The sequence below is a fragment of the Phyllobates terribilis genome, unplaced genomic scaffold, assembly GCF_046119375.1.
Source record: "Phyllobates terribilis strain yellow unplaced genomic scaffold, ASM4611937v1 Scaffold_3__8_contigs__length_932513732, whole genome shotgun sequence".
In the NCBI taxonomy this organism is placed as follows: domain Eukaryota; kingdom Metazoa; phylum Chordata; class Amphibia; order Anura; family Dendrobatidae; genus Phyllobates; species Phyllobates terribilis.
The window spans coordinates 470,190,166-470,214,083 of record NW_027362763.1 but is presented as its reverse complement, the minus strand read 5'-3'; the positions used below and the strand labels follow the sequence as shown (position 1 = coordinate 470,214,083).

Genomic DNA, 23,918 nt, shown 5'->3' with positions numbered 1-23,918 from the left:
ACCGCACTTAGAATTTTTTTCTTGTTTTCCAGTACAAGATATGGTAAAACCAATGTGTCGTTCAAAAGGACAACTCGTCCCGCAAAAAACAAGCCCTCATACGGCCATATTGACGAAAAATAAAAAAAGTTATGGCTCTGGGAAGAAGGGGAGCAAACAACGAATGCGCAAAAATGGAAAAAGGGCCGCGGTGTGAAAAGGTTAATACCACGGAACATCACACACCTCACCAAAGAGAAGCAGCTACAGTCATCACATTAGGGGTCAGATAATTGTTTGACCAAATATCACAGGATAAGATTTGTGCTCCTGATTTATGTACTCCAAATAGACTGGACAGTCATTGCAAATTGTGAAAAGACGTACCACCAATATTTACCAGAGCAAAATCAGGTCTTGAGATATTGAATATAAAAAAATTATCACAGTATTCACGTGGTTTCCCCTCCAATCAATCAGTAAGTCCCTTGTTGTCCCCAAACAATTATTAGAGTTGTAGTTGCTAAATTTAGGGTGTTAGTGCATATCTAAAAGTGTCAGACAATGAAAACTATTTAATGCGTGGGCTTAGTAATATTTAACTTTATTTAAATGTTTTGTTTTTTTAATACTTGGTTCAAGTGAAGCTATGGAGCACACAAAAAGTAGTAATACTGGATTACCTAAATGTATTTATTTCCAAACTTCTAAAACAAAAAAGGAACTTCATCACTAATAGAATTTATTTTTGCTTTCCTGCTGAGAAAAATGATTACAAGCAAAAAATATTAATGGGTTAATGTTACTTCAAAAATGACTCTGTCAGAAGCTTAAAGGGAACCTGTCACCTCATTTTAGCTATTAAACCGGCCTCAGTGTGCTGGTAGTGATGCACTGTGCACCACTAACATGTTTTTGTCAAAGAAAAGCTCGAAGTATTGTATAAATAACACTTTATATCCTTTGAGGGATTATATCCTTTGTGGCATTTGAAACCTGGTTTCCGTGACATCAGGCGAGTCAAGGCAATGCTGTGTCTAATTTCAATAGTACAGTGTATGATCCGTGACTGAAAAGATAAAGTCGCCACCCCTAGCACTGAAAAAAAAGGTACGTGAGGGAATGAGGTTTTTATACATAATACTTGGAGCTTTTCATTGACAACAACATGGTAGTGATGCACGTTGCATCACTAACAGCACACCGGGGCCAGTTTTTTTAGCTAAAAATGAGTTGACAGGTTCCCTTTAAGTTCTTTGACTGCTTTTCTTAGTAATAGAGAAATCATATAAAATGTAGTAAAAACAACGTATCAACCAAAAACCAGACGTTTTAAGGAACGTAGATCATCATCAAAAATACTGTGAAATTTTAGAAGAAAATTGCTCAGGGTCAGAATGTTCAAATCCATAAAAATTAAGGCCCCGTGACATTCAAAACCTGAAATCTCAATATACTAGTCCTTCTATGTCATTCTCACACAGGTCTGGAAACTGTGATAGAGGAAGATGTAAGGGCCAACTTCCTGTTCAAATAAATTGTCATCTAATGTGTTATTTCTGCCCTATGATACTTTATATATTTGTATAAGTGTGTAAAATTGGGTTTATGGCAGTACCATTTATTAATCGAAAAAAAACAATGTTAAAGCACCAGACCATTGGGTTTTTTTTTTATTGCAGAGCTGGAGTGGTGCTACTAATTTAAGTTCCCTGCCCCCAGTCTTATACTTACCAGCTACTGTTTTCATGTTTTATCAGCGTCGCTCTGGTCGGTCTCCAGCAATTTGTGACCTGAAGGATCACTCCAGTCTTTGCTGGGCAAGCCGTAAGTCACAAATCAATCTAAGTCTATGAGAGCCAGAAAGAGGCTCTCATAGATTTACATTGAGGCTATGTGCTCACGATGCAGAAATGCTCCGGATTTTTTCCTGAGCATTTCTGCATCTCCCTGGCAGAAAAAAAGCATGCGGATTGTACATGCGGATTGTACATGCGTTTTTCCTGCCAGGGACAAGCGGATGTGAAGCGTTCTTCACATGCATTTCCGCATGCGAGTTGACAAGCGCTTTCCAAGCAATTTTAGCATCACTTGGAAAGTGCTTGACAACTTGGTCACACTATATAAATCCATGCAAACAGCATGGATTTATATAGTGTGACCGTAAAGAATGTCAAAAAATAAAAAAATAAATCTATACTTACCTTCCGATGGCCCCCGGAGTCTTGCTTCGCTCCGTCCTGGCTCGCGGTAAACTACACTGAAGGACCTGCCGTCACATGACTAAATGACATCAGCGCAGGTCCTTCAGTCCACCGCGAGCTGCCGGCAAGTGAAGACGAGCGCACCGCGGGCCATCAGAAGGTAAATATAATATTTATTTTTTATTTTATTCTTTTTTTCACAGGTTCTATGGTACCCAGGTCCAGAGCCTCTCTTCCACACCCGGGTACCATTCGCACATTGAAACGCATGGAATTTGCATCTACAGATTCAGTGATGCGTAATCCATGCGTTCCAATGCAAGTCAATGGCGGCGAAAATGCAGCGCTTTCGCAAAATAATTGGCAGCTCTGCGTTTTTTTCCGCAATGATAATCCGCAGCGGAAATTTCCGCAGCATGTGCGGATTATCATTGGGGAACATGGCAGGCCTTCTACCATGCGTTTTTTAAGCGTTTCTGCAGCGTTTTTGCCGCTGCGGAAATGCTTAAAAAACGCATTGTTTAGGTTTGTGCCTTGTTCCCATAAAAGGAATTTGTCACCAGGTTTTTACCACCTAATCAGGGAAGCAACGAACCTGAGACATACATTAAGAACACTACTGTGAATATTCAAGGGATTTCCATGGTCTTTGGCTGAAAAATCAACTTTTACATCACTGTTTCTGCCGTGAAGCTTGAAAAGCACTCATGCTACTCTTTGCACCTGAAGCTTGTGCATCTTACTGTGAAACGGATTAGTTCAAGTGACTGTACCTCTCATATGAGATATGGTTTGTCATATTCCCTTATTGCTGACTGTTCTTGAGATTGTCTATATCATAAATTCTGCATGCATGGCTCTTGCACCTTACAATAGGAAGAGATGCTGGGAATAAGATTCACAATTTATATCCATTTAGCTGTCCTAATGCATACCAGAGATATTAAAGGGATTGTCCATTACTCTGACAACCGCTTCCCAATCACTGTATATTCCCTTTGCAAAATAAACACAGCCTATTCTCACCGTTGGTGCAGGTGCCATTCCAGCAATGTCAGCGGCTGGGTCTTCCGTAACTTGCTTGACATGGTTATATCACGCTAGCCTTGCAGGTAATCAGCGGCCACTTCACTCTCAAAACTGACATTAGAAGGAAGTTAGAGAGCAGCTGCAGTTATCACTTCCCCTGGGTATCAGTTTTGTTCAAAGGAAGTAAGAATGAAGCGGCTGTTGATTGGCAATAGGGCTCGTGTAACATATCAATGTCATGCGAGCTCTGGGAGACCAGGCAACGACAGAGGTGAGTATAGGCTGTTATTATTTTACATGGAGGAAATTGCAGTGATTGAGAAGAGGTTATGCTACTTAGTGGACAATTCCTTTAATCCTTAGAGGTCTAAAAAAAAAGGCAGATACACATATTTAGAACACTAAAAGACAGAGAAACCCAAAAACTCATTTTAACCTATTTAGAACTTCATAACTTAGTGATCTAATGCATTTTTGGGATTAGAAGAGAGATCATTAGAAATTAGGAACCTTGCACTAATAAAAAATGAGTTAACATTTAAAAACATCCATATCACCACAAACTTATCTAATAAACAATGTTGTCATAACACCTAAAATCCAAATGATGAAAAACAACATTGCTTCACACCGATAATGCATTATTAATATACACCACAGTGGTCCCAATGTTTTTTGCATACTAACTTTTTAGGCAACTATTCTCTATTGTACATTTTATTGAGTGCATAAAGTAAGGACACTGGTATCATTGCTAAAGTCAGCCTGTTCCATAATTTCCAAGTTACCTCTGCTGTTTTGGTGTTGTCACCGACATCTGTAATTTTGACAGGTGTAGATCGCTGAGATACAGCTCCTTCATCCTCCTTATCTGTTCCAGAGTCATCGTCAGAACTACTAGACACGGCCTCCTCACTTGGTGGAGGAGGTGCACTTGCTGCTGTTTTCCGTTGTAATACCGCTTCTTCCCGGTTTGTGTTGCTACTGCAAAATAGGAATGAAATGTAACGTAATTGTCTGGTGCACAATTGCCAAAATGTAAAATGCAATATACCATTCACTACAAAGTGGTTATGTTTTTTATTTGATGTGGGTGCGGGTAAATTTTGCAAATAAGATGTTAAGGAATTACTGTTTGCATAAATCCATAATGTACCCTTGTGGCCATAATTTTCAGACTGAAACATTTTGGTTTCCACATAGTTTGCTGCTTCAGTGTTTTTAGATCTTTCAATCAGATGTAAAGTACAATTATAAGCATATTAGAAGATTATGAAACTTTTATTGTTGACTACAAGTTTATGCAAAGACTCAATATTTACTGTGTTGATACTTATTTTTCAAAACTTCTGCCATTTGCCTTGGCAGCTCAATATCGGTTTCTGAGCCAAATCCTGACTGATAACAGCCCATTTTTGCCTAATCAGTGCTTGGAGTTTAGCACAATATATATGTCTTTTTGTCTGTCCACCCATTTTTTGAGGATTGACCACAGATTTTCAATGGCATTGAGACCTAGGGAGTTTCCTGGCTATGGACCAAAATGTCAATGTTTTGTTCACCAAGCCACTTAGCTATCACTTTTGTCTTGCGACATTGTGCTCCATCACGCTGGAAAAAGCATGGTTTATTACCAATTTGCTCCTGGATCGTTGGGAGAAGTTGCTTCTGGAGGAAGATTAGATACCATTCTTTATTCAGGAAAGTGTTCTTAGGCAAAATAAATCTAAGTTTAATTCTTCTACATAAAATGATGTAACACAAAATGTAGAGGCCAACCACTGACAAAAATAAAACAAAAAAAACTAAAAGAAAAACCAGACCCAAAAAACAAAAACAAAAAAAACATAATGCTTTGTTGTGTAAGTTAGTTTGGCTCTATATTTCATAAACGTTGTGATTTTCATTGCATTTTAAAGATCCATTCTTTTTGTTTAGTGCTGGCTGACATGAAGTGCGGCATCTAGAGAATCTCGTTTTGATAATTGTCTGTGCCATCTGTGAGGCTGAGACCAGTCCAGACAATGGTACAAAATTGTAATAATTTAAGAAGAGTGATTCACCACCAGATGGTAGAAAGTAGTGTTGCGTGAACGTGCTCAGATAAGGTGTTATCCAAGCATGCTTGAGTCCTAACAGAGTATCTTCGGAGTGCTCAGAAAATATGTCCACGTTGCCGCGGCTGTCAAACATGTAGGCATTGTCCGACAAACAGGCAATCCCTGCATGTGTTGCGGCTGTCTAACAGCCGCAACACATGCAGCCACAGCAACGCAAACATATTTTCCAAGCACGCTGAAGATACTCGGTTAGGACTTGTGCATGCCCGGATAACCCCTTATCCGAGCAAGTTCGAGAAACACTAGTAGAAAGGTCTTCAACTTAGTAACAAAGTTAATTAACGTCCTTGACTAGAGTTTAGCAGGAGTATGGGCAATTGTTGCAGATGCTCCAAAAGTAAATTTCAGGAGGAGGTTTTAAAGGAGTTTTCCTTATTTACACTTTTTTTTATCCCATAGACTTCAAACAATTAAAATTAACAAATAGAGCATTACTCACCCTCTAAGCAGACGTGATATCACAAATACAGCACGTTTACACTGTATCCAGTCACTGGATTCAGTGGGCTCATACCAACTTGAACCAATCTCAACATCAAATACTGGACCCAGTAATTGTCTGCAAAGGACACATTGCAGCTATGAAGAGCAGGTGCCAAGGCAGGAGAGGGAGAGGAGAAGCTAAATTTGTTATTTTTAAAAAGTGGGAACCTATGGGTAAAAAATTTCATACATGGAATACCCCTTTAAACTGAAACTCTATCTAGTAGATAACCGTGTGAACGATTAATGGTGCAATTGTCATGAACGTTCTATACTGTATGGCAAAAAGCATTTATTAATTAAAATTACTGTGCAAAAAAATTGTACATTTTAAATAATTGAATCACGTTATTCAATGTATTCTGACAAATTTAGCACTCTTAAAATATTACACTAGTTGTATCTACATTGCACAATGTATAAGCAAGTAATAATTTCTTCACACAAATACAATAAACGATGAATGAGCATTTTTGACCATATAGTTTGGTGGCCTAACTTCTTTACATTATGAAATTATCATGAATATTCGAATCTGGTTGTAAGTGTTCTAATCTGAGCAATTACTGGCTCTTCTAAATGGGCCTTTACGCTGGGGCATGTGATATCAGAGAAAATCAATTGCTTGACATCGTGTCTCTATTCTGGCCATCAATAGTAACAGGTAAGGCAAGTGAGTTTGACTTTGCCGCATTGGGTGAAAATTGTAAAGACAAATGTGCCCGAGTTCGATTAAGCCCCCAGTCCAACATGTAGTCAAAAGGAGTACACTTGTGCTTCTAGGACTACTGAAAAAGCAAGGATCCCACCTCTATAGCAGAGACAAACAACTGTTTGCCACAATCCTAGAGGTGAAGAATCAGGTCAATATAAAAAGTGACTCCTTTTTGAGGCTAGGCAATTAGTCAGCAGGGCCACCACATGTGAAATCGTGGATTGTCAATAATAATTGGCAAAACCAAGGAAACTCTGTATTATTTTGAGAACCTTTTGATGTGAACACTTTAAAAAGACCGACCCCAAAAACTTCTCTCCTGACACTGATGGAAACATTGAATGGAAATGCTTGTCTCTTATTTCTCTAGTTTAGCATATAAGGCCTAATTCATCAAAGTGTTTTGCCAGAATTCTGAAGTAAAAAACCTTGAAATGTCGCAAAATTTTTGAACAACTCAAGGTTTTACAAAAATATTTTGAATTTTAGCAGTTTTAAACAACTTTTAGGAAAGTGGGCAGACCTGGGTCAGCATAACTGACTAATTCATGATAATTTATGCCACCAAGTTGGAATAAATTACACTAGAAGTGTTCAACAGTCCTTGGAGTTGAAAGATGCCCCAAATCTATTATGAGGTGCAGGGCTCTTAAAAGGTTATTCTCCAGTAGTCTCTTGAGCAGAAAAGAGATTTTCAGTCTTCTTCAGTTTCCGTATGGTGGGCACTCCTTGAGTCACAGTTCTGGTGAATAGCAGAGCTGTAATATTAGTAGAACTATAAAGCTCAGCACAAGTGCTGCTGTAACACATTCAGCATCAGTGTTTTGTTCCAGAGTCTGCACTGTTATCACTATATTTACACAAAAGGGTATTTGAACAAGCACACAGCTAAGGACAGTGAGAACTGTGATTAGGAGACATGCTGTAGGGAAATGATGGGATAGTGTGGGCTAGTGATTTTGCAAAATTTATTATAGCGTGTCAGGAACGGAGAAGGCGGGAGAGATTAGAAATGCAACATTTTAATTGCATAATACATTGGTTGATGAACCCTTGAAGGGTCTTTCAATCTTTATCAAATGGTGGTTAAAATAAAAAAAATACACCTAAAATTTTATGTTTATTAGTATCATTAAAAATTCAATTGTAACTGACCCTCAAAAAACAAACAAAAAACACCAAAAATAGTTAAAAGGATGTTCTCAGCCCAAAAAGAGATTGTCATAAAGTGGGGAAGGGGCAATGCCCTAAGCTGACCCCTAATCTGTCCCTACCTCACAGCGGAGGTTGGCACGCTCGAGCGCAAATGGCACCCCCCGCTCCTCATCGTGGTGGTTGCCAATTTCGTGAAATTGTTTAAATTCTATACACTTTCATTATAATCTGTGATTTTGTAAAAATAAAAAAATGCAGCAAGCGATGGAAGGCACCGCTAAGAGTAGTTACAGTGGCAATTTGTTGGACTGCAGAATAGCGGACAAGATGGAAGTTGGAAGTCATCCCAAAAAAAAATAAGTATAATGGCATACATACTGCAGCATCTATTTTTTGGGATTCATGGACTGTATATATGGCTACAATTATCACTTGAAAAAAAGATTCTTCAACCACAATTGGTTTGGTGAAAATGAGAAGAGTCTAAGAATTCTCCCTATTACACGAGTTACAGACATTCGGATTCTTGTGTCAGTTGAACCTAAAGTAATCACTGACTGGCAGCTGCATGCTGCTAAGTATGTCCAGAGCAGAAGCAGTGGCAAAGTGAGAAAAAAAAAAAGCAAAGGATTGTCATCAGAATGTAAAAAACAACAGATGAAGAGAAAAAAAAAATACAGATCAATGGGTCAAGACCAGGAGAGTGTACTACAAGTAGCAGCCTTCTACACAAAGGGATGTAGGTAGACTCCATAGGTAAGACTAAGGTCAGATATGGAGACAATATCAGGGCAAACAAAAAGCAAACTAACGCAGGAAGATACTACAATATATGCAGTCAGACATATTGGTGTTCAGTCAGGTCTTTCCTTTTAAAGCAGCCAAACGCAGACGGCAGGCTTGTTGCCATGGAGCCAGATGCGACTGGGTGCAAGGAGCAGGTGAAGAGGAAAGAGAAGACACGTGAGATGTTGCACACGTGTACTGCAAATATAAAAATAAGCATATAGCGCACAATTCAGTTAAGTGTCTGGCTATTTACCACTTTACAGGAGAAATTCAGCAATTGATTGCTTGCCGATGAGAGGTTTAACATTTATTCAGAGATTCTTTAACCTTCATAGGAATTGCTAATAAATGTCATATCCACTCCAAGAAGAACAGGCATATGTTATTACACATGCAATTATACCTGGATTTTCACTGCCTTTCATTTCCTACACAAAAATCATTGGCCTTGCTTATACAGCCGAAAGTGTTGGCATCCTTGAAATTGTCCCAGAAAATTAAGTATTTCTCTCAGAAAATGATTGCAATTACACGTTTTGTTATACACATGTTTATTTACTTTGTGTGTATTGGAATAGCACAGAGAAAAAAATGCAAATTGAACATAGTAACGTAGGTTGAATGAAGACCTAGGTCCATCAAGTTCAACCTTCCTTCCCCAATTAATTTCATAGAAAACCCCAAAAAGTGAGCCAGACAAAATTGTTGCCACTTTTCCAAATTTGTGGGTAAACAAGTTTGTTTCAAGCATGTGATGTTCATTCAAACTCACCTGTGGCAAGTAACAGGTGTGTGCAATACGAAAATCATACCTGAAAGAATATAAAAAGGGGAGAAGTTGACGAAATCTTTGCATTGTGTGTCTGCGTGTGCCACACTAAGCATGGAGAACAGAAAGAAGAGAAGAGAACTGTCTGAGGACATGAAAACCAAAATTGTTGAACAATATCAACAATCTCAAGTTTACAAGTCCATCTCCAGAGAACTTGATGTTCCTTTGTCCACGGTGCGCAACATAATCAAGATGTTTCCAATCCATGGCACTGTAGACAATCTAATTTGACGTGGACAGCGGAGAAAAATTGATGAAAGGTTGCAACAAAAGATAGACTGGATGGTGGATAAGCAGCCCTAAATCAAAGTTCCAAAGAAATTCAAACTGTCCTGCAGACTCAGGGGGCATCAGTGTCAGCGTAAACTATCCGTCAACATTTGAACGAAATGAAACGCTATGGCAGGAGACCCAGGAGTACCCCACTGCTGACAAAGAAACATAAAAATCTACGCTGCAGTTTGCCAAAATGTACATGACTAAGCCAAAATCCTCTTGGGAAAATGTCTTATGGACAGATGAGACCAAGATAGAGCTTTTTGATAAAGCACGTCACTCTAATGTTTACCGAAAATGGAATGAGGCCTACAAAGAAAAAAACTTCACTCCACTGAGCACTCACTTCCTCAGCGTCAATATTTAATCATAGCAGGATCCTACCATTTCATATAAATGTAGGCTTCAGCGTTAGGTTATGTGTGCACGTTCAGGAATTGAATGCAGAAATTTCTGCAGTGTTTCTGCAACTCTTGCCAGCAAAAACGCTGCGGAAAATCCGCAGCGTTTACATGCGTCGTTTGTGCGTCTTTGCCCACGGATTTGCCATGTGTTTTTTCCAATGCATTGTATAGGCAAAAACACATGCGGAAACGCACAAAGAATGGACATGCTGCGTTTTTTTCCGCACATGAAATTCGGTCAGGAAAATTCCTGATCATGTGCACAGAACTTGCAAAATGTCATAGTAAGTCATGAAATAGGGTAGGCAATGCATTTTTGGCCCATTTCTGTGCTGAAAAAACGCACAAAAAGGTACTGTGTACTCTTAACCTTAGAGAGGATTCACATTAGATAGGTTCCCAGCAGAGAGAATTGCCTTATCGTGGCTGCCGTGTACACGTGAATTGGCCAATTTATGCGCTAAGTATTCTCAATTTTTTCTATTTTCTAGAGCAGTAATACAATTCAAATTTCATATATTTCATGTTTGCATGCTATAGCACTACAGGGTGCTACTTTATTTGTTAGTTATATATGGAGATGGCTACTCTTAGTAAGCACCTGTACACACCTGTTTGCTGTTTGGAAGTGAGTAGTACACTGTACTACTTATTTATTTCTGTAACTTATTCTTGTCAGTGAAAACTGACAGATATTTCCATGAGACCTTGATGTGGGAAGCGTTAGCGGCTTTAAAATACTCCTGACTACCATCAAACTAATTAGCACCCTGCAATTGTATTGCTATGGTGCCAATAGGGTGACACAAGGAGCCTTTTCACACTAACTGCTAAAATGGCCACACTACTCAAGGGGATACCTGGGACTTTGCTTATTTTTTTCTATGGGTCTAAGTACTTACAGGCTGGTAGTTGCTAATTACCTCTGCCTGTTCTGCCTGGCGCCGATCTCTGCCGGCTCAGAGAATTCAGAGACCACTCCTGCTGGCGATTCAGCAGCTTCTGGTGATATCTCTTCTACAGATCCACTTCTTTTCTTCTGCTCTGCCAATGTTATGGTGATTCACAGAAGGCTCCCCGCTGCCTAACTATAAAGTGCTGACTGTCAATCAGCATGACGTCTGCAGTGAAGACTCACTGACAGAACAGAGCAGAGGAAGAGCTACTCTGTTGACGTGAGGTCAAATGAAACAGCAGAATTTCCAACAGGAGTGGTCTGTGACTGCTCTGAGCTGGCAGAGATTGGCGACAGGCAGGTAGTTAGCAACTACCTGCATGTAAGTTTTTAGTTTAAATGGCTGCTAGAGCAGGATATCAGCTGTATGGTATAGATGAAACCTGCTGCTTACAACCCAAACTCCACTTCTGAGGCTAATCCGTCTGCAACGTTCGTGTATGGCACAGAGAAAGAAGTAGCTAAAAGGAAATTCCAATAAAAATAATCAAAATCTTCTGATATGTCATATTTACATGTAATCTTTGACAACCATAGATTTCCAGAATGAATGGACTCTATGTTGCTTAAACTCCTTTGTCATTCCCTCAGAGATTTCGGTTACTGAAAAACCTGTACAGTAAGAATAGTCTTTCTCATATTATTGATCCTGTTTTCAATTTTTTTTTTTGTAAATTAAAACAACATGATATAACAAGAACCCATTAATTTAAATGGTAGTTTGTGGCTAAATGTAGTCTCAAAAAAGAAGTCTATGAGCAGTGCATATGAGGTTAATTAAAGAGATTCTGTCACCCCCAAAACACCATTCACCTGCAGATATAATGGCAATCTGCAGGTAAATAGCATTTAAATCATGTTAGTTTGCTTTACAGTAAACGCGGCTATAGGGAGAAGATTGAGTTATATTCTCCCTGCAGCTGCTCACTTCTAGTCATTGGGGCAGTGCAATGAGCTGTAACAGTCACAGTTTACTGTATAGCAAGCGCGGCTGTAATCACTTCCCGACATGTGGCAGACAGCTCCACACACAAGCTGCAGATCAGGCTGTCAATCAAGGTAAAGGAGAAGTGATGAGAGTACCATCACTGTGTAATGAGCTGTGACTGCTATAGCCCTCTGCACCGCCCTGATGACTGGAAGGGAGTGGCTGCTGGAAGGATAAAACTTCATGGACAGAGAAGGTTGAAAATACAAAACCTAGAAATGTAAGATAAAAGTGTTTCAGGGAGATGCTTGTACAGGTGACATTTTCCCCTAATCGCTCTTTTTTATTTTTCATACAGAAGACTGAGGGGTTGAGCGTCCCAAGCGGTTAAGGCTTACTGGTCTTGGTCTTCTATAGCAAAGCAGGGGGTAAACTTGCTATGTACCCAGTTGATTTTACTGACAGACAAATGATTGTAGGGCTACATTAACACATCTTCTATATGTCCGTGTGCTGTCCAATTTTTAAACAGACAGGACACAGACCCATAGAGCTTCACTGATCCAAACACATTCATTTTAATAACAGATTTGTGAGTCTGATTCAGAGATACAATGCATGTCCTATTCTCATCCCCGTTTTGTGGATCAAACTTGGCCATTAGAGTGTATGGGATCCCTTATAAATGAAAAATGGAAGATGTGTCTGCTCTCCTGATTTACATGTCTCACGCTGGTAAAACCCTCTTTCAGTTAACCCCTTCACGACATACACTACTGTTCAAAAGTTTGGGGTCACCCAGACAATTTTGTGTTTTCCATGAAAACTCATACTTTTATTTATCAAATGAGTTGCAAAATGAATAGTAAATATAGTCCAGACATTGACAAGGTTAGAAATAATGATTTTTATTTGAAATAATAATTTTCTCATCTCCTTCAAATTTTGCAAAGAATGCTCCCTTTGCAGCAATTACAGCATTGCAGACCTTTGGCATTCTAGTTGTTAATTTGCTGAGGTAATCTTGAGAAATTTCACCCCATGCTGAAGCCTCTCCCACAAGTTGGATTGGCTTGATGGGCACTTTTTGCGTACCATATGGTCAAGCTGCTCCCACAACAGCTCAATGGGGTTGAGATCTAGTGACTGCGCTGGCCACTCCATTACAGGTAGAATACCAGCTGCCTGCTTCTTCCCTAAATAGTTCATGCATAATTTGGAGGTGTGCTTTGGGTCATTGTCCTGTTGTAGGATGAAATTGGCTCCAATCAAGCGCTGTCCACAGGGTATGGCATGGCATTGCAAAATGGAGTGATAGCCTTCCTTATTCAAAATCCCATTTACCTTGTACAAATCTCCCACTTTACCAGCACCAAAGCAACCCCAGACCATCACATTACCTCCACCATGCTTGACAGATGGCGTCAGGCACTCTTCCAGCATCTTTTCAGTTGTTCTGCGTCTCACAAATGTTCTTCTGTGTGATCCAAACACCTTAAACTTTAATTCGTTGGTCCATAAAACTTTTTTCCAATCTTCCTCTGTCCAATGTCTGTGTTCTTTTGCCCATATTAATCTTTTCTTTTTATTAGCCAGTCTCAGATATGGCTTTTTCTTTGCCACTTTGCCCTGAAGGCCAGCATCCCGGAGTCGCCTCTTTACTGTAGACGTTGACACTGGCGTTTTGCGTGTACTATTTAATGAAGCTGCCAGTTGAGGAGCTGTGAGGTGTTGATTTCTCAAACTAGAGACTCTGATGTACTTGTCTTGTTGCTCAGTTGTGCAGCGGGGCCTCCCACTTCTTTTTCTACTCTGGTTAGAGCCTGTTTGTGCTCTCCTCTGAAGGGAGTAGTATACACTGTTGTTGGAAATCTTCAGTTTCTTGGCAATTTCTCGCATGGAATAGCCTTCATTTCTAAGAACAAGAATAGACTGTCGAGTTTCACATGAAAGTTCTCTTCTTCTGGCCATTTTGAGAGTTTCATAGAACAAACAAATGTAATGCTCCAGATTCTCAACTAGCTCAAAGGAAGGTCAATTATATAGCTTCTCAAATCAGCCAAACCGTTTTCAGCTGGGCTAACATATTTGTGCAAGGGTTTTCTAAACATCAATTAGCCTTCTTACACAGTTAGCAAACACAATGTACCATTAAAACACTGGAGTGGTGGTTGTTGGAAATGGGACTCTATACATTTATGTAGATATTGCAATAAAAAAACACATTTGCAGCTAAAATAGTCATTTACCACATTAACAATGTATAGAGTGTATTTCTGATTCATTTCATGTTAGCTTCATTGAAAAAAAATGTGCTTTTCTTTCAAAAATAATGAAATTTCTAAATGACCCCAAACTTTTGAACGGTAGTGTATGATGTACATGTATGTCATTTTGTGACCCCTACCTTTGATGCAGGCTCGCACGCATCTTTCCCGACAGATGATGGCTATTTTCATCAGCCATCATGTGCAGCTTGTCATGACGATTCTCCTGTGAACGCCAGCATGTAGCTGGCATTCATATGAGATTGTGATTTTCACTTTACATAGCAGTGCTGATGTACTGAAATGGATGTACTGAAATGTATAGCACAAACGCTCAAACAATCGTAGCTTTAAGTGAAAACATTTTTTAACAAAATATGGAAAAAAAAAATTCTAATTCACCCACCTTTTGCCCCATTAACCCCTTTATAGCCTGTGCCGTATTTGTACGCACAAGGCTGTAACGCCCGGTTCAGTGAGGGCTCCGGCGCTGAGCCCGCACTGAACCGGGAACATGTCAGCTGATTATTACAGCTGATATGTGCCCGCAACAGCCGCGGGTGGAATCGTGATCCACCGGCGGCTGTTAACATGTTAAATGCCGCTGTCAATCTCTGACAGCGGTATTTAACTTACGCAAACCGGATGCACGTCACTTACCCCACCCATCGGCGACCCCGTCACATGATCGTGGGTCACCGATGGGTTGGCATGACAACCCTGGATCTGCAGCAGACTCCATTGGTTGTCATGAGCTGATCGCTATGAACGGGGTCGGCGCTCATAGCACAGGACCATTTCTGCTGCATAGAGGTGATCTGCTGATCATCTCTATGTAGCAGATTCGATCAGACAAGTGCTGCTTTTAGTCTCCTATAGAGACTATAGAAGCAAGCAAAAAGTGAAAAAAATGTTTTTAAAAATATTAAAAAAATAAAAAAAATATAAAAAAGTTTAAATCACCCCCCTTTCGCCCCATTCAAAATAAAATAATAATAAAAAAAAAAAACACATACACATATTTGGTATCGCCGTGTTCAGAATCGCCCGATCTATCAAAATAAAAAAAGAATTAATCCGATCGGTAAACGGAGTAACGACAAAAAAATTCTAAACGCCAGAATTAATTTTTTGGTCGCCGCAACATTGCAATACAATGCAATAGCGGGCGATCAAAACATCGGATGTACCCCAAAATGATATCAATAAAAACTTCAGCTCGGCACGCAAAAAATAAGCCCTCACCCAGCCCCAGATCTTGAAAAATGGAGACGCTACGGGTCTTGGAAAATGGCGCCTTTTTTTTTTTTTTTTTTTAGCAAACTTTGGAATTTTTTTTCACCACTTAAATAAAAAAGAACCTATACATGTTTGGTGTCTACAAACTCATAATGACCTGGAGAATAATAATGGCAGGTCAGTTTTAGCATTCAGTGAACGTGGTAAAAAAAAAAAATAAAAAAAAAACATCTGTGGTATTGCACTTTTTTTGCATTTTCACCGCACTTGGATTTTTTTTTCCCGTTTTCCCGTACACTATATGGTAAAACTAGTAATGGTGTTGAAAAGTACAACTCGTCCCGCAAAAAATAAGCCCTCACACGGCCATATTGACCCAAAAAAAAAACGCTATGGCTCTGGGAACAAGGGGAGCAAAAAACGAAAATGCAAAAACGGAAAAACCCAGGGTTGCGAATGGGTTAAAAATAAATGATTTTTTTTAAAAAAAAAAAAAATACATATTTAGTATCGCTGCATTTATTCAAGTCCGATCTATCAAAATAAATAGAAAGCTGTCTATTGGGTGTGGCCGACTAGAGGGCGCGGCCTCGCTCCATACCCCCTTCTCGCTGGGGGTATGTATAACTCATACATACCCTCCATTCCCAGGTGTGCAACCAGCGAATACCCGCAAAATATATCAAACAATTAAATAAATTAATCCAATTGATAGACAGCAGAACGAGATAAAAAAATCAAAACGCCAGAATTACGGCATTTTTTTGGCCACCACAACATTGCAATAAAATGCAATAAGAGGCAATCAAAACATTGTATCTACCCCAAAAAAAGGTATTAGTAAAAATGTTAGCTCAGGGCGCAATAAATAAGCCATCACAAAGCACTATATTCCGAAAATTTAAAGTGTTAAGGGTTTCTGAAAATGATGACACAAGCAAAGGGATTTTTTACGAATTTCCAAATCATTTTTCACCACATAAATAATAATAAAAAAAATCTATACGTTTGTTATCTGCGTAATCGCATTGACCTGGAGAATCATATTGCTAGGTCAGTTTTACCGTATAGTGAACGTGGTAAATAATATAAAATAAAAATTGTGAAATTGCACTTTATTTTGCAATTTCAACGCACTTGGAATTTTTTCCCCTCTTTCCAGTGCATCAGATGATAAAATGAAAGTAATTTAAAAGTACAACTTGCCCTCACACGCCTATGTGGACAGAAAAATAAAAAAGTTATGGCTCTTGGAGGAAGCGGAGGAAAAAAACAAAAACTGAAATTGCCCCAGGGATGAAGGGGTAAAAACAAGCTCTGGAGGCAGACATACAGGGAGATCAGTGTCCAGCCCATAGATCTTAAAGGGATTGTCCGGTCCAAACTGATAAGTCTGCAGTCACTTTTTGTGTGACTGCAAACTTATGGATTCCCCAGCGCATGCACTGTGCACTGCGGGGATTCGCCGGATGCAGACCCAGGAACAAAGAATATGTATGAGTAATACACTTGTATGTTGCGAGGCCGCGCCCTCTAGTCGACAACGCCCACTAGACGGGTGCGTCACTAGACTGGGCATGGCCTTCATACCCTCGGGTCCCGGGTTTGAAATCGGTGAATTTCCGCAATGCACATTGCGTGCACTTGGGAAATTTATAAGTCTGCAGTCACAAAGAGGTACTGCAGACTTATCAGTTTGGACCGGACAACTCCTTTAACAGCTCAATTATATATTCTGTTATATGTTCTCTGGAACAAGACATCAGATCGCAGATATCAAGGTATCATTTTATTCAACTTTCTTTAACTGCATGTCCATATAGATGGCTTAAAAGAGTTGATTTTACTGACAGATTCCCTTTAAAAGGGTACTCCAGCGAGGTAAAAAATGTTTGTACTGCCCATGCCGTCAAACTGTAAAGATGAGATGCCCAGAGCAGTTCTATTATCTTTAGAACACTTGTAATTCAGTGTGACAGGAGTTGTATCTCTCCGGAGTACCCCTTTAATTAAAATGATATGTTAGTAAATTATGGATAATTGTGGGCAATTGCCTAAGATCAGATAATTATTTCAATAGTAATTACCAATATAAGAGCATAGATTAGGGAAAAAAAATGTTGGTCAATATATTAATCCCCAATATATTAATTTTTCAATCCATAAAAGAAATGCAGTTTCAATTAACCTTTAATGGGATGTATAATCCACTTCTCTGAAAAGACAGCTCTAATCAGCCTGAGTGTTTTAATCTGTATTGTACAATTTCAACCTGAACTTGCTCTCTTTGAAAATAAGATGTCCTCAAGTTCCCTCTACATCAACCTACTCTTGGCTTTATATTGTAAAATGCAGGCAGGAATGGCCCTATTGCTGGCATCAATATAATTTGTGCTGCACTATTAATGCTTATAATGATTTCAAGTGTCTTAGGAAACCATTTAGCTGCAGGCTGAACATGTCCCGATTTTCTAAAGTTTCTAAAAACTCCCTCTATTAACTAATTTGTCAAATCAGCGGTTGAACGTTGTCTTTATTCCTTTTCAGCTGTTTGAAATGGACAGTGACATTCTCATTTTGAAAAATGCTACCCATGGTCAATCACTGATCTAGAAAGCTATTTTCCAAGGTAAATTAATCTTTCATAGGCTATTTAAAAAAACATACCAACTTACCTGAAATGACTGCACAGTAAATGTGAGAATGTAATGTGATTATAAAGACGCTAGTCAAGCATTTTTTTTTCTCGTTTTTATGGTTTACAAGAAAAGGCTATAGCTAAACATAGTGTACCTAAATGCAGTCTAGACTGCCAGAGACCAATGGTATGGAATTTGCAATAGTTCTGAAAAAAATTGCAGCAGATTAAGCCACTGTGTATTTATTATAATTAAAAGTATTTCATTTACCTGAAACTTTCATAAGAATAAGAACTACTGTAAAATAAAAAATAACAATTACATTTCGGTTAAAAATCAATCTGGCACTGACATGGTAGAGGTCCCTGCACCTTTTCATAGCTGTACATGCAGAGGTGAACTTTGCATATACAGCATTTCACCACTGAGCCTAGTGAACGGCTGCAGAAGTCAGGTGAATGATGGATGAGATGTCTTCTCTGCGATACTATTGGATATCTCTGGAGAAGATAAGGAACAAAAAGAACACTTCAGCACAATTTTGTAAAGTAAAGACATGGCTGCAATGCCTCTGTAGTACAAATTAAATTGATACCTTTAGTAAAGAAATCTGCTTTTTGGTTCTTCATTAACCACCATTTGACTTTTTCTGCTAATTAGATTTCGGTGCACAGAGCCTGGACTGTACACTTCTCTCTGCCTGTGATTTTCTGGCCCCTCCGCCTGCCTCCAGTCTGTGAATGACCTGCCTCCACAACATGCAGAAGGGCCGGGCAATCAAAGACAGGGAGGAGAAACCGAGTGTACAATCCAGCCCCTATGCGCTGAAATCTAATTAGCAGAAACCACCAAATGGTGATTATAGAAGAACACCACCAAAGGTATCAATTTAATCAGGATTACAGCGCCATTACAACCATGTCTTTACAGTACAGAATGGTGCTGTTATGGTATATGTTTATACTTTGCTTTGATTATTATTTAGACAAATAAATATTCTCATATATCTTTGATAATTTTGTATTTTAATATTAGCTTTATAAGTGTTATTCATAAAAGCAAATAACATAAGGTGTATCTAATACAGAGCTCTCTAAGTATTAAAGCCTTCCTTTGTTTGTGAACGTATAGTAAACTAGATATTGCCAGATCCTAAGGAATGCAGCAGAATACATAATTGACGACTTTGTTTTTCTCAACTTATCTTCCTTTTTAGGCAACGTAAAGCAAGCCAACTCGCATTTTCCTTGTCTTTGTGGTTTGCAATAAAAACTTGTAACCAGGCATCTGAGGGCAGTCAAGTCTGGGACACAGACAGAATTGGTTGTGTGTTCTCTTGTCCCTGATCGATTGACTCCCTGATTTGATCAAAACTGGCAAATGTGTGAAAACTTTTGAGTTTCTCCGAAACTTTCCATATAGGTTTCTCCATCAGTGCTGATGGGTTCTTTTTAAGGAATAGTAATTTCTTTATTTAAAACCTCCCCTACTCCTGGGCAACTTTAAAAAACAATACCAAGAAACCCCTTTAATTGATATTTTTAGTGCACATTTCTCCTCTCACTAAACTCAACATCTCTGATTTTGTCAATGGAGTGGAGAATATGTTTGAGCATCTAACTCTCTGATATATAAAACAAAGATAAAGAGCAATAAATCATGCTTACAGAGATTGTTCCATAAAAAAACTCTCACCTGTCCATAAGATATGTAGTAATATAAGATCACTTGGAATCAAACTGCTAGGAGCTCCTCTGATTGCAAAAACAAAAAAACAGGTGATCCAAAGCCTGTGTAAATGAAGTAAGCATGTGCACTGCACTATTATCTATCCATTTCTGGCATGAAACTGGTGACAGGCTGCCATTATTTGTTACAGTACTACTGTAAAGAAAAAGATTATTGCTTAGTTTAACTGTCAAATATAAGCTGAAGCTGTGTAGTAATCTGTCCAAGTCACTGTACAAACTTTTCTTAATTTGGAAAAGCTGTATATTTGACACTACATGAATATTAGAAAATTACTCTAAAATATCTTCAGTCAACGTTGTACTTTAAAAGCAAAACTTTTCTTTAGACTGAAATTCCAGGCGAAGTTTCATCATTCAGAACGTAAAACCTACTACTATAATTTCACATACCGGGATCAATAAATTGTTTTACTTTGTTCATCGAAATGCAAGTTTCTAAGGAGTTCTGTATATTGTACGTCTATAACACTACAGGCAACAAAAACCTGCAAATTACTTGGAACTGCAGAAACAATTCATTCCTCCGAACATCATGTTAAATCCTTGTCTGAACCTGCTCCTACAACCTTTGCCTATGCTACTGGGTGGAGCTACAATTACAAGGTGGATGGCGCTGCGCAAGCACAGTTCAGTAAAACATATTGATAGGGCTTGGATTTGTGGTGCTGCTAGGTCAGGTAGCGTGCGTGTTTCTGCAGTACAATTAATCAGCTCCCTGTTGTGCTCTTTAGGGCCACACCCTTTTTAAACTCCCAACAGTTTGCTAGGGGTTGCCAGCTGAAAGTATATACTGACAATTCTACCTTTGTCCCCACTCTTCTGACTCCAACCTTGGCTATCTCCTGACCTCTTCCCTGACACTTCACTTTCTCCTGTGTCTGCCCTCTCTGGTTTTGATCTGGCTTGTCAACTCTCATTTGCCAGCTGGTTCTGTGGCCACGTGGCGGCGCTCATAGCAGTTTGACAATGACAACCACAGGGGTCTTTTGCGCCGATGGGAGGAGCTAATGACGCGCATCCGGTTTGCGCAAGTTAAATGCCGCTGTCAGAGATTGACAGCGGCATTTAACTTGTTAACAGCTGCGGGTGGATCGCGATTTCAGCCACGGCTGTTAGGGGCACATGACAGCTGATCAGATCAGCTGTCATGTGCAGGAAAAGGTGCGGACTCATCGCCGGAGCCTGCACCAAAGGGCGGGAGGTGATCTATGATGGATAATCACGTCATAGGTTGTTAACGGGTTAAGCAACACTTTATGCAGAACCATGATAGAATTAAATATGAAGTACTTCTGGTTAGCCAATAAAGGTATCATTTCTAGAATACTTTTGTCATTTTTGGACATTACACTGTGTGCAGAATTATTAGGCAAGTTGCATTTTAGAGGATTATTTTTATTATTGATCAACAACTATGTTCTCAATCAACCCAAAAGACTCATAAATATCCAAGCATAATATTTTTGGAAGTTGGAGTGGGATTTTTTTTAGATTTGGCTATTTTAGGAGGATATCGGTTTGTGCAGGTAACTATTACTGTGCAGAATTATTAGGCAACTTAATAAAAACCAAATATAATCCCATCTCACTTGTTTATTTTCACCAAGCAAACCAATATCAGTGCACAAAATTTAGAAATAAACATTTCTGACATGCAAAAACAAAAAAAATTAGTGTTCAGTATAGCCACCTTTCTTTATGATGACATTCAACAGCCTTCCATCCATAGATTGTGTCAGTTGCTTGATCTGTTTTCGATCAACATTGCGTGCAGCAGCCACCACAGCTTCCCAGACACTGTTCCGAGAGGTGTACTGTTTTCCCTCCCTGTAGATCTCACATTTTATGATGGACCACAGGTTCTCTATGGGGTTCAGATCAGGTGAACAACGGGGCCATGTCATTATTTTTTCTTCTTTTAGACCTTTACTGGCCAGCCACGCTGTGGAGTAGTTGGATGTATGTGAAGGAGCATTGTCCTGCATGAAAATCATCTTTTTCTTGAACAATACTGACTTCTTCCTGTACCACTGCTTGAAGAAGTTGTCTTCCAGAAACTGGCAGTAGGTCTGGAAGTTGAGCTTCACTCCATCCTCAACCCGAAAAGGTCCCACAAGTTCATCTTTGATGATACCAGCCCATATCAGTACCCCAGCTCAACCTTGCTGGTGTCTGAGTCGGAGTGGAGCTCTCTGCCCTTTATTGATCCAGCCTCTGGCCCATGCATCTGGCCCATCAAGAGTCACTCTCATTTCATCAGTCCATAAAACCTTTGAAAAATAAGTCTTAAGATATTTCTTGGCCCATTCTTGATGTTTTATCTTATGTTTCTTGTTCAAAGGTGATTGTTTTTCAGCCTTCCTTACCTTGGCCATGTCCCTGAGTATCGCACACTTTGTGCTTTTTGATACTCCAGTAACGTTGCAGCTCTGAAATATGGCAAAACTAGTGACGAATGGCATCTTGGCAGCTTCACGCTTGATTTTCCTTAATTCATGGGCAGTTATTTTGCGCCTTTTTTGGCCAACACGCTTCTTGCGACCCTGTTGGTTATTTGCCATGAAACGCTTGATTGTTCGGTGATCACGCTTCAAAAGTTTGGAAATTTCAAGACTGCTGCATCCCTCTGCAAGACATCTCACAATTTTGGACTTTTCAGAGCCTGTCAAATCTCTCTTCTGACCCATTTTGCCAAAGGAAAGGAAGTTGCCTAATAATTAAGCACACCTTATATAGGGTATTAATTTCATTAGACAACACCCCTCCTCATTACAGAGATGCACATCACCAGATTTACTTAATTGGTAGTCGGCTCTCAAGCCTATGCAGCTTGGAGTAGGACAACATGTATAAAAAGTATCGAAGTGATCAAAATACGCATTTGCCTAATAATTGTGCACGCGGTGTAAAGTATTTACATCGATTTTTCTGGCTAACACAGTACCACATTATAACCTTGTATTGTACATCAGTTCTTCTGGTAAACTAATTGAGCAGTATCTGCAACTGCTATCCACCTTCCCCTTACCATATCAAAATTATAAACACATCTATTTTTATAGAGGACTTAATGTGTCAGCCCTATTAGGAGCTGCCAGGCTTTCATGTATAGTTTACTCTTACAATATAACAGGCCCCCCAAATAACAGATTGCCTCCAAGATGTGGTGAAATAAAAGCAAGGCTTGGTCCAGACTGATTAGGTCTTCGAATAGCGAAACCAGCAACATGAAGATGGGGAACACAGAGCTTAATAAACCTGAAGGTCACTGTGAGTGTCTTGTGATACCTTCTGGGCTAAGTAATGCCCCACCTATTTTTCAAAATGTTATTAGTGACTTATTCTGAGCTATAAATGGTCAATATGTGGTTGTCTATCTAGATGACATCTTGGTTTATTCACCAGATTATGAGTCACACATCCGTCATGTACGTACTATACTTTAAAGACTGAGAGACCATTATTCATTTGCTTATCTTGAAACTTATGTTTTCCTGGTTGAGGTAGTTAACTTCTTGGGATATTACTTTGTCCGCTAAAGATTTCTGAATGAATCATTTAAAGGTCCAAGCTATTAAGGATTGGATGCATTACAAGTGACTAAGCAATTCACAACCCTGCACTCTGTGCCAGCTACCATTCTCTTCAAGTCACAGTCAGCAATCTTCTAAGTATCGTAAATTACAGGCTAAACAAAGTTAGAAATAACATCCTGCTTATCAGTATACTTTGTTCTAAAAAAATTTGCTCTGAAGAAACTAAATTCAGAATATATAAAGCTTGTTTTTATTATAAAAACAAAGCTTGTTCGAAGCTTTCTTGGTATCGAAGAAAATCACCGATTTTACCAGATTAAATTCTAAGTAGCCAAGTCAATTTTCTATGGAATAATCTAGAACTCTATAATTACATGAAGGAAAGATAACCATGGCCTTAACTTCCACGTGAATGCTAAAAACAAATTATGAATATGCAAACAAGGCTTCAGGAAATACTGCATACTGTAATAAATATTCACTAAACAAATTGCTTTGCAAGTGACAAAACAAGAGAAAGAAGCTTGGGTTAAAGCAAAGCAACATAAAATCATGAGAATATAAATCTCACTACAACATGTTGTACAAAATGTCATGTGAAATATTCTAAGCCTTGA

The 23,918-nt window shown here is 39.1% G+C and overlaps 1 protein-coding gene across 4 annotated transcripts in view; it reads right to left on the bottom strand.

Moving 5' to 3' along the window:
* Window positions 1-23,918, bottom strand: part of FIG4 (FIG4 phosphoinositide 5-phosphatase) — a 506,946-nt gene that overhangs the window by 158,563 nt on the left and 324,465 nt on the right. For all 4 annotated transcript variants that reach the window (XM_073675844.1, XM_073675845.1, XM_073675842.1 and 1 more), the window contains one exon: window positions 4,001-4,196. In XM_073675844.1, the coding sequence (XP_073531945.1) occupies window positions 4,001-4,196 (196 nt within the window). The remainder of the gene's footprint in view (window positions 1-4,000; window positions 4,197-23,918) is intronic.